This window comes from Solenopsis invicta, chromosome 5, assembly GCF_016802725.1.
Source record: "Solenopsis invicta isolate M01_SB chromosome 5, UNIL_Sinv_3.0, whole genome shotgun sequence".
NCBI lineage: Eukaryota > Metazoa > Arthropoda > Insecta > Hymenoptera > Formicidae > Solenopsis > Solenopsis invicta.
Window position 1 is genome coordinate 17,369,551 of NC_052668.1, and position 18,663 is coordinate 17,388,213.

The 18,663-nt window shown below is 37.3% G+C and overlaps 1 protein-coding gene across 4 annotated transcripts in view; it reads left to right on the forward strand.

The window, feature by feature from the left end:
- Positions 1-18,663, forward strand: part of LOC105205791 (microtubule-associated protein Jupiter) — a 71,558-nt gene that overhangs the window by 38,365 nt on the left and 14,530 nt on the right. The window contains exon 1 of one of the 4 annotated variants that reach the window (XM_011175300.3): positions 4,965-5,456. The exons of 2 other annotated variants lie outside the window; for them this stretch is intronic. In XM_011175300.3, coding sequence (XP_011173602.1) covers positions 5,395-5,456 — 62 coding nt within the window. In that variant the 5' untranslated portion in view covers positions 4,965-5,394. Of the gene's footprint in view, positions 1-4,964; positions 5,457-18,663 lie in introns of those variants that run through there. One more of the 4 variants, XM_039449383.1, reaches the window with a different exon arrangement.

An 18,663-nucleotide genomic window follows, 5' to 3' on the forward strand; every position in this document is an offset into this window, starting at 1 on the left:
TGCATCGCTCCGCGCGTCCGCCTCGAAACGGAAACCGGGTGTATAGTCGCGTTTCGTTTGCCGTTCCACAAGAGAAGCTAGGGGGAAACTTAATCGAATATTTCTAGGCAAAGCGCAATTAGTTTTATTACTTTTACAGAAGAAGGAGAACAATCGTCGAGACTTTGCTGATTTAATCTGATGATTTAGCTTTCGCGAGATATAAAGAACAAAATTAATTTACTTGACCGTTCTTTTCTTTATATTTTACTTTGCAAAAAAACGAACGTTTACAGTAGTATTAATTTAGCGTTTGCATTCACGTGTTTTGAAAATGTATTACTTGACGTGCTATGTTAGCCGTCGTTCATAGATTTCCGGAGTTTTAGATTAAAATTGAGACCTAGTTTACGAAAACATTATAACGGATTTTAAATCCTGCTGAAACCCGTTCATCACTCATGTGGCAAGCGCAAATGAGTATTTACACATGTAAGTTGTCACAACGTGTTTCGAGATCTCGTGCCTTTCGTCGTGAACTTTCCCAAGGGTCCGCGGAAGTGGGTGAACCTCTGGTACAATTGGCTTCTCGCCAATGTGCTTTTGGACGCGTTCAATTCGATGATGAAAACAGATCATAATTGAAAAATAACTTGGCACTTAGTCTTAGCTCATCTACCAAGTGAGAGTTTAGAAAAATTAATTGAATTTTGTTTCTCTTTAAAGATTAATGTTTAGATTAACATCAGCATCTTGAACGCGCGGACGCTGATAGATTTACAGTCACTCTTATCGCAGTATGTAAAAGTTACAAGTTAGACAGGACCTGATGCGTGCCTTTTCTAATGGAAGCGATCAAGTGCTTGTTAGTCTTACAAAGGTAAATCGCTTGATAGCTCGCTAGACAAAAGGAACAAGCTCTCCGGTGAGATATTTACGAAAACTTCCGCTCTCAGAGGCGCAGGAAATGTTGTTTCGAGGGGGAGACTATGTGTATATGTTATACATTAGGAGATACGGCTCCGGATTCAATGAGACTCTCTCGGTCTCGGTATTCTTTATCGTCCGGCGGAAATAAGCTTGGCCATGCAAATGTTCGGTGCGTGCACCGGGAACGCGCAATCTGACGTTTCGGGCAAAATACCGGGCAGAATTCGCACGATTATCATCCGCTCTCGTTGCAATTGCGAGTGGATGTTTTTTCGTCGTCCTGGGTACAGTTCGTTGAACATGTTCTCTTTATGCATTAAACACTTTTTCAATATACGAATTTTAAAAATCATTAAAGGTTTCTGAACGGTATAATTAACGGGTTCCTTACGAATAAATAGATTGTGTCCGTTCCACGAAAGAAATTAACGCGTTGAATCGACGGAACTGTGCGCGGAACTATGGCTCTTGCTTCAGAATGCGCCATAAAACCGCCGCGCTGTTTGGGCTACATCGTCAGCTGTTTCTCACCCCGGCAACATTTATTCCAGCCGAAAGAGTTCTCATACACCCAGAGAAAAGTTAGGTCTTTTTTTTTTACTAGGGCTTTTTAAGCTGAAGTGAAAATATCTTAGAGGGAAAAAAAATTTATTTCATTTCAAGTAATAACGTTATTACCATTTTTTAAGTAAATAAATTATTTGTTTAAACAAATAATTTTTTAATTCATAGAAAGTATTGAAGGACTGATTTAGTTGTTCTGATTTTAAAAATATATTTTTTTCATTTAAACAAAGATTTGTGTTGCACAATCAAACTATTTTTTTTTAATTCTATAAAAAGAACGATCAATTAATTTCTTCAAATTAAAGAGGCTTTTTTTAACTGTATAACTATATCAATATTTTTTTAATCGAAGAAACTCTTTTCTGGGTGTAAATTCTCTGAAATATATATAGGATAATATATATTTCAACGATTATCGGATTAAAATATTTCTGCGGTGATTCAAACTAAAAATGCCTTTAAAATAAAATCCATTGAAAATTAAAATATATAGAGCCATTTCTTACATTTTTAATGTGACTTCCGATCGCTCGCAGAGATAAAATTATCAATACTGAAACAATTAACGATCCTTTTCGCCCGTGTTCGCAATTGCGTGGATATTTTTGGGACACCGTGTGTACTGCAAATATCCCGGTGTTCTTCTAACATTATACAAACCGGCAACATAAAGCCCGATGCTAAACTTACTCTAAGAAGCACGTAGAAACGATAATGGGCGCAGTGCAGTACAGTACACATGTGCCGCGAACAAAACGGGTTTCGCATGTTATCACACGGTGCATCGGTTGCGTTAATGAGGGAATTTTTGTGAACGAGGCTTTCATGTTTTTGACATGTAAAAATAACTTTTATGAGCGCAGTATTTTCACATTTCCCGTGATTATTTAAATTTTATTTTCTAGACTGCGATTGCGTAGCCGAGAAATATGACGGTCTATCTTTTCTCTAAAATAACACAAATTGATGACTGAGAATCTTGTATTTTTAAGCAATTATTCATAATACATAATTACAATGATAATATCATAATGTTTTATGTATAAGAATACAAGTAAAACAATTCTTGCAAAATTATTTATATGTGTATATTTAACAGCTTGCTGAAACTATTGTTAAACAGTTTGAATTCATAATTTGTAAAGTTACAAATACCAAAATTGCAGTATCTTTGCGTTCAAATCGTCATATTTGGCAAATTTGCGCTTTCTGCAGACAGGATCTGAATAATTTCGCACAACTCGGCCCGCACGCGCGTAAAATTCGTCCGATTACATCCGACGCGCGCGTATCGGAGCGTGATGAAATTTCCAGACGGGGTGAATCGCGCCGCCGCCGCCGCCGTCGTCGCCGGTTTGTCGCCGGCACTCAATTCTCGGTAATTCCGACGCCTCTATCATCCGTCGTAAAAGGACCGCGGCGATTTAATCGGTCAATTACGCAAACGGCGTTTAGGACCGAGAGAAACATCCCCTAAGGGCGCCCCGTCGTGACGCATGGCTCGGATCTACCCTCTCGGGCCTCTCCCCTCTCCGAGAAAACACGGTTACGAAACCCTCGAAAAACAGACTGACGGAAGCCCCGTACTCGTCTCGTGTTACATCGTTCACAGTTTATCCCTTTCGCGTAAATCAGCTTTGCGGAAGTTTTAGCCTGGAAAGTTTATTAAACGCTCGGTGTCACGGAGCGATGCAATTGCAATTGCTTGAGAACAATAAAATAGTGAAGTCTCACGTCGCATGTCTCTTCCTAGTTGAGAAAACGAGAATTCTCGAACTGAGCCTCAGGAAGGCGCGCGGATGCGGGCGTAGAGATACGTGACGTCATTTTTTTTACTCGCCACCCACGCGCTACAAAGTTGCAATATGTAATTATATTTGCCCGTTGGATAACATCTCGCGGAAATACAATATTTTCTATGAGACGGAGATAGATGTAGACAGCGAGTGGCAAAGGCGATTATTATTTGTGCACACTTTTTCACCTTTGCGGTGAACATACATAATTATTAACAACATAGTTAATTTATTACTTCATCGCTAATAAGATATAATCTATTAGGACCTAAGGGTACCTCTCCATAGTGTTTTAACATCTTTTATTTGTGCATGGTACATTGAATCTTTCGTTGACACTTTTAAATGTACTTGGAAATTTTTCATAAAATTTTTATTGAATTGGAAAGTTATTGAAATCATACACGGTTACATTGTATTTAAATCTGTTCGCGTTTAGTATGTAGGGCCAATGACAGAATGAATCGATATACGCTACTAAGCGTGGATGGTATTATTCTTACGGAGTCATTGCTCCGTTCTGTACTTGCGTATTAAATTTTCAATCGTGCACAACGCGACACGCGACATGCCATTGACGTTTATCTACCATTATAACACAGTTGCATTATGTCGCGACGATCCTCCAGGTCATACCCAGGCTTCAAGAAACGCCTTGAGAAAGCACGCACCAAGCCTGCGAAACACTATCTGGTTGCTGACTTTATGTTTCGTTGACCATGAATCGCAGAGTCATACGAAAGGCGGCATTCGTTACATTTCCGTTCGATTGAACATTGGCTATGATAATTTTGATACATACAATCCAGGGTTGAGTGGTAACTGGTTAAAAAGTTAAATAATAAAGTTAAGGAGTTAACTTTGAATTTTATTTATTTTTTTTTTAAGTACATAAACTTTTATTTACCAACTTTTTTCCCAAGTTAAAAAGTTTTTCATCTATGTAAAGGAAAAAGAAAAAAGAATGCATTTTCATATAGAAAACCAATATATTATTTCAAATAAACTTAATTTATAAATAAAATATTAATTTGGTGATTCATATTGTGATTGATTTGTTATTTTTAGAGTAATCTATTTTGAAAAAATTATGACATTCAATTAAATATCAATATATTAAAAACATATTGATTATTGAACTCTCATTTGGAAAGATAACTAGTGTACAAAATTAGAAATTTTTAGTATAAATAAAAAAATTAAAAACTAAAATTGAAACTTTTAGATATATCTTTGAAATGCGAGTGCATCTTGCCTGACTTTTCGTAAAGTCTCTTCGCTGTTCTCCGTCTATCTCTCTTCGTCCGCCTCATCGAATCTGGGCGCATAAACTTACGTACTATATTTACCTTTAAAATGGAAAAATGAGATCTCGGTCTCTCGAGTGCAATCGAAGCAAAGATCAAAAACGATTTCCAAAGCGTTTTCATCCCCCTCCTCTCCCCCCCCCTCCCTCTTTTTGGCTCTGCGCCCTCCTAAGCTTTCCGGTCCCCGCTCATTACCCTCTGCGTGTCCGCACGTGCAGCATGCATGTGCAACGATGCCTACGCGCTGGTGAATCCTCATCCTTCCCCTTCTCTCCTCCCTCTCTGCTGTTCCTCTCCTCTCCCTGGTTCGCCGAGCGTATTGATTGAGGTGAATGCACGATGCTCGGCGTCGGCGTCGTCGTCGTCTCTCCTGGTCCGCGGACGGGGGTGGAAGTGCATACAGCACTGCCGGGGTACTCGCGGTGGAAGTAGCGTAGTCGCGAGAGCTCCCGTTGGGAAGGGAGAGGAGAGAAAGAGAGGAGGAAAGACGGGAAGAAGGAGAGGGAGAGAGACGGGCACGAGACACCAGGCGTTATATACCGGCTGGATCCTCGTTCGACCGTCAGTTTCTCGCCCGAACTCACGGCACAGACACCGCGAGCACTATAAACACTCGCAGCTGTCAAAGATCGCGATCATCTGAGGTGCGAAACAAGTGAAGGCGAGGAGAAGGCCGTTCGTTTTGCGCTCGCGTTTTCGTCCGCACCCTGGAAAAGGGATAACCCCTACCGGGGAGGGCTAGCTGCTCCGAGTTTGTTCAGAGGCACCTTCTTCGTGGAATTGTCCTAGGTCGGGTTAGGTCCTGGGGGATCGCCATGGCCACCTACGCGGCGTACAGGCACGTCGAGCTCGACAATGTCGGATACGGGAAGAAAAGGTAACAATGACAGTACATGTGAAACAGACTTGAGTGTGAGAGAGAGAGAGAGAGAGAGAGACAGAGCGCGAGCGTACCGCACTGCGGACTTCCCATGGGTGACATTTCCGGTGGAACTACGTGTTAAAATTATTTGTCCATGTTTTGCATTTTTTTTTTGTTTAAATGAAAGTCTTTGCGTCACGATGAATTTTCCATTTTGATGGTTTCATTGCGTACGAAAGGAATGCCGGGAGAGCCAATCAATAGCTTGTCGTGTTTAACTTAGGGTAAATGCACCCAACATATGATCGTTCACCAGATAGACGGAATCTATTTTTGCGAGTACGTTGTGTAAAGAAATAATTTTTTTCAATTTTATATATAGCTATTTTTTTTTATTAATTGTAGAGATAAAATTTGAACAGTAGATTTGAAGTTTTCGTGAAATTTGTTATAATAATTGTAATATTATTTATCAAATTGTGATTGTAACAATTGCATCATCTAGAAATTATAACACAATAGCGAAGGGTCGAAGATTTTTTTGCGATGCTCGTGTTCAATCAACGGTAATAAAGATATCACAACAACGCCCTCTCCTCTTCTTCTCTCGGTTGCATAAGATTTAGAGCCTTAGTTGAGCTTTAATTGTGAGAGGCGCAGAATGGACATTGCGCAAGATGCAGGTTGTTGTTCCTGAGCGTAAGGCGAGGGAGCAGCTTACAAGCCGGCGCACTTAACCGATTATTTATATAAGCTCGTGGAAACGCGAGGATAGCGGAACGTGCGGTTGTTCCGTCTGTCGACGGTGACAGGACTGATCGATTTACATCCAGCCGGTCGTTCTCCGGCAGTGCGAGCGAAAGATGCTGCGTCCTGCTAACAATCCGTTGACATTGCAAGTAATAAGATTTTCTGTAGGATCGATTGCGAATGGTATCGAAATTTAATAGAATCGTGAAGGATTATCTGTCGATTGTCATTTGGCGGACAAACGATATCTCTTAAATAGTTTCAAGGATGTACTGGACGTTTCTTAAAGTATTAAGAAAACTATGAAAAAACTACAGGTTGTTTTATATTTTGTTTGAAAGTAGAAAAAATTTGGCAGCGATTTTCAAATTGGATAAAAAGTTAGTTCAATAAGAATTAGGCATGTGCTCTAATGAAAACATAATTAATAATGAAATGAGAAATAACGAAAAAAATTTCTAAACTTTTTAATTTCAGTATACTTTAAATATTCAAGATGATTCATGTAAAATATCACGTGATGCAAAGATCAATTCTGTAAAAAAGAAATTATTTATTTATAATACAACTAAACAGAAGACAATCACAATAAAAACTTTGTACAAATCATCCTGAATACTTAAGGTACTTAAATAAAAAAAATTGAGATTTTTCTTAATGTTGTAAAAAATAATTTAATTATAATAACGAAGAGAATAAATAAAATGTTATTAAATAAAAATATAATTTTATTCATACAACTTTTGTACGTATATAGTTTATTTGAAGTGTTAATATTAAACACATTTCTAAATTTTATCTACTTTGTAGAGACTGTATGTCCGATACATCCTTAATTCGTGATTGACGTTACCTTGATATTTCTTTACTTTGGTAATGCGATAAGCATTATCAGGATACTTATTTCAGGAAACGTCATTTCCTACGACGTATGCTGATAATAAAACAAATACAAGGCAACGTGCGGTTGCAGATAGTAATGAGGAAAAAAAGAAGTTCTGCTTTCACAGTTCTTAATTTCTATTGACAAAAAAAAATATGCAGGAATCTCTTTAAGTGTTTTACGTTTGTATTTACATTGTGACATTCTAAGTTTTTATGCTCGTCGTTTTCTCAATGTACGCATTGCCGTGACCCAGAAATTTAATATGAAAAAGTTTAAATTTTTCTAGGAATTTTAATTGGCTTTAGCTTTAACTATCTCTTTTCGTGATTAAAGCGACAAAACTATGTGTGCCCGCGCTACCATTAGTTAGGAGATGCATCGAGAGAAGATAATAAAGATGAATCGGTAGCGAGGCAAGATTTAGAAAGCGTGACTGCTCCATGCCTTATCAAGCGTGTTGTATGTATGGGAGAAGGATGGCAATCTCTTGTTTTTCTTTTTTTTTCTTTTTTTTTTTAATAACTACCCGCGCGAAAATTAATCGACCGATGAATCTCGAGCGATTCTTCTCACTGCAAAATGAATGTTTCGCTGCGATTTAAAAATGTACTAGTAATTATAGATAACAATCTGTGGTTTTTATCAAAATATCACAACGTATCAAATATTACGACAATGCTTTGTAATTAAAACGTCACAGCTAAGAAACGTCCGGCTCGCACAGTTGTTTCTCTCCTTTCCACGGTCGCGGAGAAGTTTTGTGGCGGAGCCTAATATCTCGGCTATGATAAATTACACGTTTCGATACGCGCGCGGACGGGTTAATCCACCAACGTGGCGCATAATTGACTACAGATTCCCCTGTACTAATTGACGAGAGCAGCTCTCCTCGTGGGTGTCCGTTGACCCTGCGGCTGCAACGCGCGCCGTAACTTTGTTCGAAGGAGAATCCGCGCGATCGTAGAGAGAACGCGCGCCGCCGGCCGCAAGATTTATGCAATTGAGCTTCGTTAAAATTCTGGTCAACGCCCTCGCGTAATTGACGTGTTATCCTGCGCACGAGCGAAGGTAATTACGCGGATGTCACCGCTCCGCGGTTAATTACCGTCCGTCATGATTTCTTGCGTTCGTGCTCGTGGTGAACGAGCGTGCGTGTGCTCATTCAAAAAAAAAAACAAAAAAAATTTACGGAGATCTCTCCGTTCGCATATTAATTTCAGCGGCATTTCGCCGTTCTGTATTCATTCCGCGATGAAAAATCACGAATGTCACGGGATTCACGGCGACTCGCGCGAGCTAGGTTAATAGTGACTGTGCCGGGTGTTAAATTAATTGCGGCTCTCTGATCGGCGTGAGATTAGACGATGAGACTTCAGGCCGGGTTAATGGCTTGGTGTATTCTGAATGAAAATTCCGTGGTATCGCGTTCAAACGTATTCTCTGTTCGTGGAGGATACGTATTGCACAGTTAGATTGCGAGCTGATTAATGACGGAGTTGAAAATAAAGGGATTGACAAATTAAACTTTAGGCCATGAAAAAATTGATTTTATATAGATGATTCATGTGGAAAGGAAAGGAAACTACACTATTGAATCCTATCTTGATTTTGGGACTAATTTATGTAACACTCATTTTTATTTCTTATAAGGATGCAAAATTCGAAACAATTGTATAAACATTAGTACATATATCATTTGATAGAAGATATCTTTTATATTTATGTTTCTAGGGTTTTTATTTAAAAACTATAATCCAAAAACAAAGTAGCATGTCGATATTGGCAACATTCTATTTTTTCTATTTAATTTAGCTAAAATATCGAATACAAAAAATCACGCAAATTAATGTCTTCAAAAGAAAATACAGTTCCGAGAAGGCTGCATCATAAAATATTGTAGCGATCAGAAATTAAATTTTAACACACGACGTAGGTCAGAGGTCAAAGTGCGCATCCGAATACCGATTTCTCTCAATGACAGCGATATACGTTCTTGCGCGTGCACCTGCGTTTGACTCGAGCTCGAGTGATACTTGTTACATGAACATGCGATATCGTTTCGATCGCGACCGATGGTTATCGACCGGTCAAGAGGATGAGCACTGGTGCGTGTTCCCGTACCATCGAGATGCTCCCGTTACAATGCTTTCTCTATGGAAGCTCGATACAGTGGCGGCTTTGTTCCCCGGATGATAAACAGAGTGATCTCTGGCACGATCACGGAGCCTCTTTGTAACCTGTTCGACGCATACGTGGAATACTTGAAAAATTGCTAGCCGCGAGGTTTCTTTCGTCACGTTAGTGTCAAGTAGCACGCGATCGAGATCTCAATTTCGAAATGGGAGAAAATCTGTGGGCCGATCTTCCAGATCTTCAAATGATTACATTTTGCATTTTAATCCCTGACTTTAAATTTTCTTAGCGCGGCAAGAGTCTCATTTTATTTCAGAATGCAGAATAGGATTACGGCGTAACTTTGACCTATATAAAGTTTAACGAGATGAGACAAAAGCTAAAAATAATACCGTGCTGTTGCTATTTCAGAATTAAATAATCTTTTTAATTTATGAAGATTTAACGTTATTGTGTAATAAAAAAAAACTAGGATATCTCGTGTCTTCATTTTGGAAAAAGGTTTACTTCGTTACTTTATATAGTAACAGGGAGAAGCGTGGTCACGTGCGTTGCGTGTGTGGTCGGAAAAAGCGTTGCGAGGTCGACAAAGCATTAGTGCAATTAATCCGGCAATTCACATCGTTTAGGGCGACTCAGGAACCAAACAGGGAACCAATGTCAATTTCATTGGAGAGAATGCCTTAAACGGGGTGGAGTCTAATTCATGTAATTATCAATCAGCTATTAGGCTGCTTAACGAACCCTCCTCTAACGAAGGTAATGAGCCGCGTCGTTGATTGTCGTGTGGGTTGAACCGCACACTTTTCGATTGCATCCTCAACCTATCTTTTATCTTACGTCTTACCTTTATTGCCTAAATTACTACGATTATTAGTCTGATTAATTCAATTGACCAGTAAATTATTTTACAATGCTTCAGTATGTTAGTTCTTAGCGTTAAAAAAAATTAATAAAAAATATAAGAATGAAATAGTAATATAAAAATAATAAAAAGAATTAACAAAAATAATAAGAATTGCGGATATTTTTTTAAAGACATTGCTAAATTATTCAGGATGTTTATATTTCAAAAAACTTGAAGAAAATCTAGGATTCTTAGAAAATTTTATTGAAAAGTCTTTATCAAAATTGATCTTTTGAAAATATTTTTATTTGATTTAAAAATTTGAATAAAAGTGTAGGAAAAAAACTGTAGCCTCAGAAAAATTTTTTCCACAATTGGAATAAACATCTTATTGTTTCTAGATAAATTGAAGTACTATAAATAATAATAATAATAATAAGAATAATAATAATTTTGTTGCTGTACGTAACGATAACAGAAAATTGTGAGCAGTACAAAATGCTATAAAAAATGTAGGTGAGGTAATAATACAGTCTCGAATTCAATGTAAGAAAGATTATTATAAACCGTTAATTTAGAAAATCTCGGATTGAAACATAATCGCGTTCGCGAGCGATCGCCGAAGCGGAGAGCGACAACCGACTCTTCGAACTTAAGTTTACCTCCATGATCGCACGTGACGACTGGCACGTGAGCTCGTCTTCCTTTTCCTCCTTTCCTTTCCTCCAATTTCCTCCGCGTGTAAAACGAACCGCTCCTCATATGTATTTCGCATACATATACATGTATAATGAAATGAGTATCACGTTACGAACGACGAGACGTCTGGCCAACCCCTTATCGACACGACGCGCGACGTTCTTTATCGGAGAACGGAGGTTACTCACCCCCGCGTTGCGGAAGGATGACATTTGCCACCTTCGCGAATACGAGCTCTTGCTCGTCGGGGCTTCGCGAAATAGTGAAGGGGACTTTATGAGACTGTAGAAGCCCCGATGATGAAATGAGTCTCCTGTTCACCGCCGATTTTTCTTGAAATTACATTAATACGTATCGAATAGGAATGGTTCGTGTAATATTATAATCTATTAGAAACTGTTAAATCACACTATATTTTTTTAAGCCATTAAATACACAAAGTAGATTGTAAATAGAAGGTTTGGATTTAATGATTTGAGATATATATTTTTTTTAATTTACAGGAGTATTATTATTGCATAATCCAAATTCTAAGAATTTTATTCAAGTTTCTATTATGATATGAAAATATTGCGTTGTTTGCGCTACGAATGCAATATCGCTTTGAACGACTAATTTCTTTATCACGTTGCAAAAATGTTATCTTATCACTGCTGTGAGGCGTTTATCATCGATCGCGTCAATTACGGCGAGTACACATAAAATGCTACAACCTGCGACGTTTTTATAAACTGTAAACATCCATTCGATATCAGTTGAACAGCTGTGAAAACTTACCAGTGGTTCAATTAAAAGCGGAAACTCGAAGAGAAACATTAACGCAAATTGCGCCGTGCCGTGATCATTCGCGTTGATGAATAAAGTCTCGGGGAACCGATGCAAGCTGTTAGAGCCGATAACGGAGAGGGAGAAAGAGGGAGAAGACGAGACATCGCGGACTCTAATCCTGTTCGTAACATGATAAGTGATTTGATCATAGCTACTTGTCACGAACGACAAAGTGCCTCAAATGTCTCGGCTTGCTATCGCCGACTGACACCGCCTGATTTATTCTATTAAGTATCTAGTTTGTTATTACGACGTAGTAACAACAATCCTTTTTTATAATTTCTTATAAGCGAAATATACGATGGTATAATAAGTATAACGAATAGATCAATATTCCGACATTTACAGAATTGCAAAATTAATTTACCTGGACAATATAAATTGCTTCGTTTGATAAACGTGTGTTTTAATGATTACAGCTATTTTAAAAGTAATGAAAAAAATTATAGAGTATTCTATATTGCAATACAAAGTAATATAAAAAAATTGATTTTTGACGATTGTCTACCTGAATCCAAAATTATTTTAATAAGAAGAAGTAGAAATGTGTTTTAATGAAAATGTATTAAGAAATAATGAAAGAAATCTAAATTTTAAATACAGTCAATAAACAACTATAACAATGTATTGTTTAACAAAAATAGAACTTCTCGAGTCTTCTTTATGTGAGCATTGCTTAAGAATTAGATATTCGTACTAACTATATCATTTTTGTTTTATTATGCTCGCCGTCTAGAGCATTGACTTCGCTTGCGCATGCATTACAGTCCGTTCTCGTGATAGATCGACCGCGATAGTACATATATATAATACCGTGTGTAAAGTATTCGGATTGCCATCTTCATGAACGATCACACCTGATATTTACGTGGCTTATACGGTATGTGCTACACCTATCACAGCGTGCCTTTTAAGTTACACCATCACGTTTCCTGGATAAGACATTTTCGATCATACGATCTTCACGCAAACCTCGTTATCTCGAATGTGAAGATTGAAATGTTTATGCAGGACACCCTGCAGAACTTTTACAGTAGAAAACGTTTCGTGTTTACGTTGAAACCAGTCCTTATTAAAACTTTGGTGCTGAATTTTTATATCTCAATGTTAATTTGACATAATATGAATGTGTGTCACTTGAATATTTTGTATTAAAATAATATTCAACATTTCTCGATATTAAAATAACGCAATTCATAAGTAAACAAATAACAAAAGTAACGTAATTCTGAAATGAGAATCGCGATATTGATTTAGATCCTGATGCTCTAATTCGTAATTCCACTCGTATTCTGCTGCTGGTTCCATCAGCGTAATGGAAGACGATTGAAAAACGAGCAATATCGAATTTCGATAGCTATAATAGTTCGGTTAGTTCATAGCTATCATTCGCTCGTTAAAATTCCGAGTATCGAGAGCGTACCGGACGAGTCTCTCATGGGAGACGAGGAGGATAGATTTCTCCAGAATCGAAAATTAAGACGATCATGCTCGATAGGCAGAGGCGTAATTGGCCAGTTAGTTAATTTCTCATCAAGTCGATCCGCTACCACGATCGACGAGCGTTCACGATTCATTACGTAAAGTCTTCAAGTCCGGTGAATCCAGACGGCGATTCTTCCTTATTAAGCCCGTCGATCGCCTAAGCGTTATTATCGTAGCTAGTCGAATCTATTTACGTGTCTCTCAAGCGTAATCGTAGCGATTGGCCACGTAATCTCTCACAGCTCGATCAGCTATATTGTATACTTGCATCGCGAAGGCAGATCGTTGGCCTAATCGGGCGCGATTAACCGAGGAAGCAATCGAGCTTTCAATTACGTTTGCGTCATTCGTCAAGTAACAAATATTGATCGGACTTGTTAACGTTATCAGTATATTTCAATCTCAACAATTGCTATTTAATTGATGATCTATCTGTTAAAAATAATGAAAGCGTAAAGAATGTTGAGAGAATTGAAAAATGAACGAAAGTGGGAATACCTCATGAATATTCTTTCTTGTTGAAAATTAATAAAGTTTCTATTAACAAAAAGAGAGAGGCGATATAAGACTTTTGTGAAACTGGCACACCATCACTTAAAAAAATTTGGGAATAAGGTATAATTAAATGCTAATTTATTTACCAATTTTTTGCTCTAGTTCCAAATTTATTATCTATTCACGGGAATTTACAAATACTTAATTTGAGAAACAATTAAGTTTTAAACTTATATAGTTAACTTGGTTTTTCACTTTTTATGTTTGTCCGTTACGGTAACCGGTGTTGGTAGGTACATCCATAAACTATTCAGTACTTTGAACATCTTTTCGCAATATTTTAGAGCAATTAAGAATAATAAATAAAATTAATAATAAATTAGCAAAGAATTCAAATATACGTGTTTTTCAGAAATGGGAGTGCTAGCGTGAAATCAGTACCTCCATTTTTTAATTAATTAATTTCCTGCGAATGAGTAAGAGCAATAAATTAGCACTTAATTATACTTTATTCCTGAATTTTTATCAATGGTGGAGACTAGCTTCACAAAGGTGAATATAAAGCCCAGCTTTATCTCTGATTAAATTTCAAACAACTGCTTTAATACAATTTCGAAGGCATATGAATATTTTGTACTGTGAGATATATTCGTTTCTATCGAATTATTAATTTAGCGAGACGTTTCACATGTCGGTGCGATATGTTCACCAATTATTCTCGTCGCTTATTATTAACAGGCTGCTAAATGTGACTCGATAAAAATAACCGTATTCGTATTGCTCAACAAGTATCGCAGGTGAAAAGGTATCCCGCGGAAGAATTTATCGGAGACCGATCTAACGATTGCTTTAAATCCGTTAACCGGCGATTAATACTCTTTCATGCCTCGTAGATCGTCCGCATGGATTCTATCGATCGTAGGCATATATTCGCTTCTGAATAAGTGATGCGGCCGTCGATTGCGATTGCAATCGGGGGTAATTGGGATTAATGTGCTGTCTGTAAGCGCGAATGTTCCGCAATATATGTATATATAGCACGCGCACTAACGTGGATTTAAGACTAGGGCGTTTTTATCAGGACGATGAATGGCCTCGCCTATCAAGTTTGGCAGCTTTGTGAGCAAGCGCAGCAAACGGCGAATTAGTCGTGAATTTCGACCTGGCCGCGTTCCAATATTTCAATGCGGTTTCGTGCATTTTTAAGGCTATATGAAAGTCGATTTAACCATTCTTACACTGACGTCAGAAGCGACGAGAGTTTTTCAGCAAATCTAACAAGACCGTTTGCGTTTAGAAAAACGTTTACAACGCGTTTGCTTGTTTCAAACTTTTAAAAATACGTCTACGCAAGAAACGTTCTATCGAGGAGAGTGGAAAGATTTAAATATGAAATTTTTTTGTGGGATATTTATAACATATTAAGCAAAGTTTATCATATTTTCGCGATTTTAAACTTTTTTGCCTCTCTCGAGGAAGCAAAAGTTATATCAATATTTTTACATGCAACTTTTTTTTCAGTAGCAAATTATATTTTAAATTCTAAATCTCCTACCTTTCCTTTCTTCAATGCTTTACGCTGCAGTAACAGATACGTCTAGCCAGCTATTTTCAGTAGTTTTTCTTATCGCATCGCGAGACGCAAGTTACGTAAAATGTGGTCATTGCATCGCGGAACATCTGATTATCTCAACGCGAAGGGTTAATCAGTCGATTAGCAAGGCGCGACCGGGAAGAGAGATGAATCACTCCCGACAACTCTCCAATTTGCATCTCCCGATCTCTCGCGGGAAACTCGAGGAAGAACGGTGTGATCAAGGTGCATTGATACCGGCGCGAGACCGTATCCGCCATTTCACACGTGCCCGTTTACGCGCGACAGCTGTAATTGCCGTATTTACTCGCATTGTTCTGCAACGCGTCGAGCACGACGATAGTTTATATAACGGTGATTCGTGTAATTTCGCGGACCGCCAATCAGGCGGCTGCGTAATATAGCTTGCCAGCTTCCACAGCTGGTGAGTCGCTCATTCCTTATTTCCACTGAGGAAGAAATTATATGGACTGTCCGATCCAAAGTCGATTCGAAGCCTTAGATTAAATTGCCACTGCAGTTAAAAGTAAATCGAAAAGAATTTTTCAATTTTTAATTTATCGATGTGCAATTTTTGAATTTAAACGTTGAGTGTATTATATAAAAAGGGGTAATACTGAATGACCTTTGTCTTGTTCGCACATAATGCGATTCGATGTCTCAATCCTGTTCTTTAAATCCATTTTTTAAATTAGTGATTAATCTTTTGAGGAAAAGAAATTTTTTAATAAAAACATTCAGACATTAATTTAGAATGAAAATAAAATACAATTTTTATAATACAAAATTTTCATTTTTCACGAAAAGGCCATATTGCCTATAATCTTGGATCACTAATGGGACACAGAAATCAACTAGATATTTGCAGGAAAATCGATGGTCATCTTTTCTCTTTATAAAAAAAACTTTTTACGAAGGGATAAGAAGTGAAGGACTTTTTCAGATTTCGAAAAACTTCCATGATTAGAAATTGGATATGAGTTAACCCCAGGTTTGTGACGAAAGAATTACTAAAGTTCACAAAATGTAAATAGCGAGGGAAGGGGGCATAACACCACTTTTTCCTCTAGTTATTATTCATGGAACGACATTAGCGTCTCTTTGCAATTCATTTTTTCTTGATTTCACTTGCTTATAAATAGTGTGATAACGTTGGAGGAAGTAATATTCAATCGACACCCCCGTGGGACAAAAACGTACAATGCTTCAGCACTAATTTTACTCTCGCTACATGTTATTAGAACCTTTTTACGTGGAACGACAGGAATAATAATATGAAACGCGTGATACACGATAAGGACGGGCAGCGTCGTGGCCGCGGGATTAAATATTCACTCCGAATGCAAATCCCTTAAACGAATCTCATGGATATTCATTATTCGGGCTTACTTCGTCGCGTCTATGCACCACTTCTCGTTTCGTGGCGCGATTGAAACCCGATGCGTCAGCTTCTCTCCTATTCCGCGACCCACGCGGATATGCGTTATAATGCACGTGAATACCAACAACGCAATATATGCGCGTATTACTAACTAAATGTAACTCTACACTTTTTCAAAAATGTCGCATCGATTGTATTATATTTAGCGTTTATTAAGTTTATTTGTGCATTGCTCCTCCCTTTCAATTGCATAGTTCAAAAGATATGAAACAGAATAATTTTTACAATGAATGATTTTGGTCTCCAAAATATTCCGTAATAGATTACGTCATATTCTTGAAAAATTCAAGGATGCTAGAAATTTTATTTTTTATTTCAAGTTAAATTATTGAAATGAATTAAATTTTACTAACACGTCATGTGCTGTAAGTATATGTCAATATAGTCTGTTTTATAACTTATCTCAAATTTCGCAACTGTGACGAGGTAAAGCATTCCGGAGGCCGGAATTGCACTTAGCATAAAGGAGAAAACAGCGGAAAGTGATTATCCTCCTTCTTGCATTTAAAAATAAGAAGTTACTTTGTGTTGAATTGCGACGCATGTGAAAATCAGACGCGCCTGAATCAAACGACGTGGCAGTGCGTCGATAAGTTGATCGCGAAACTGCGCAAAGAGGCAGAGAAAAGTTACTACCGTGTCACGGACGCGACGATCGTTTGAATATTCAGAGAACTCCCACGGGGCGAATAATCGTGCCGTCGTTTGCGAGTACCGCCCGCCAATTATCTCGTCGGTTGCATTGTATTGCGAGAGGAAACGTAAGGAGCCGTCCCGAGGTCTTTGCGCGTCGTGCGCGACTCGTCCGAGTTCTTGCCCGATCCGCATGAATCAAATGGGTATCCAATAGAAGAAAACCGGTTAAATGTTTCTCAGTACAATTTGTGCGTCGTTCTTGCGTGTCAAAATTATTCACGTTAGAGCAAACTGTCTACTCTTGAAATTATAGATGTTATAAATCTATTTGGAATCAAGTAAGAAAAGAGAGAGAGAGATGTCTAAAGCATTTTATTATTTATTTATTTATTTATTTATTTGAACAAATAGAAACGTAGATACCACTTGAAAATTACGGCAATCGCACAAAAAGAAACAGTAGTATCAAATTAAATCTATTTAACAACCAACAATTTATTTTTTTTGTAATAACAAAAAATTATATTTTTGCGTTTATATATGAAACAAACAATAATTTTGCTTGAATAAGGTATTTGAGAAAAAGATCCAGCATTTATATGATAGTACAGTACTGTAAGAAAAGCCTTAGTACACAGATTGAAAACACAGCCGCTTCTGAGATATAAACAATTCAGTGTATTAATATCATGATTGATTTATTGGCTTCTACGTGTCGCATGAGACCTGAATTTCAATGTCAAGAGAGTTTGTAACTTTGTAAGAGAAAGATGCTAAGAGTATACAACAATGGAAGGACGAACGTGGAACACTTTCTGTAAATAAATAAACTGTTTAAACTCAGAAACGGTTGAGTTTTTGATCTATGTCTACTACGAGGTCTACTAAGATTTTTACTCAATATGGCGTGTACTTTCTAACTTATAAATTTTTTTTTATATACTTTTTTTCATCTTGTACAATTTAATTTTTTTGAGACTTTGATAATGTTAAATTTCAGCAAAATATTTTTATTTCGATATTATATTAGTTATTATAATAATTATCTAAAAAGCACAATATGACAAGAATATTACTAAATCATTGTAATTCTTGGATTTGAAGATATTGTTATATTCTATCGAATATTTTTTTCTTCTTAACTCACAAAAACTATTATTGAATAATAATAAGAGAATATTTTTCTTGATAAAATTATACCAAATTTCTTCATGCAAGCAAATTACAACGCTCTACGTCATTTCAATATTCAAGATTTACGAAAATAAAAATCTTTTCAAAACAAAAATGTTTTTTGCGCAGTGTTGGAAGATGTGTTTCATTCAGAATTTATTTGAAGAGATGTACCTATTTCTCCGCGGTCCTTTTCTCATTTCCTTCAAAACCAAGTACGCGTGGTACGATGGAGTAGGTGTCCTGGAGTTTAGA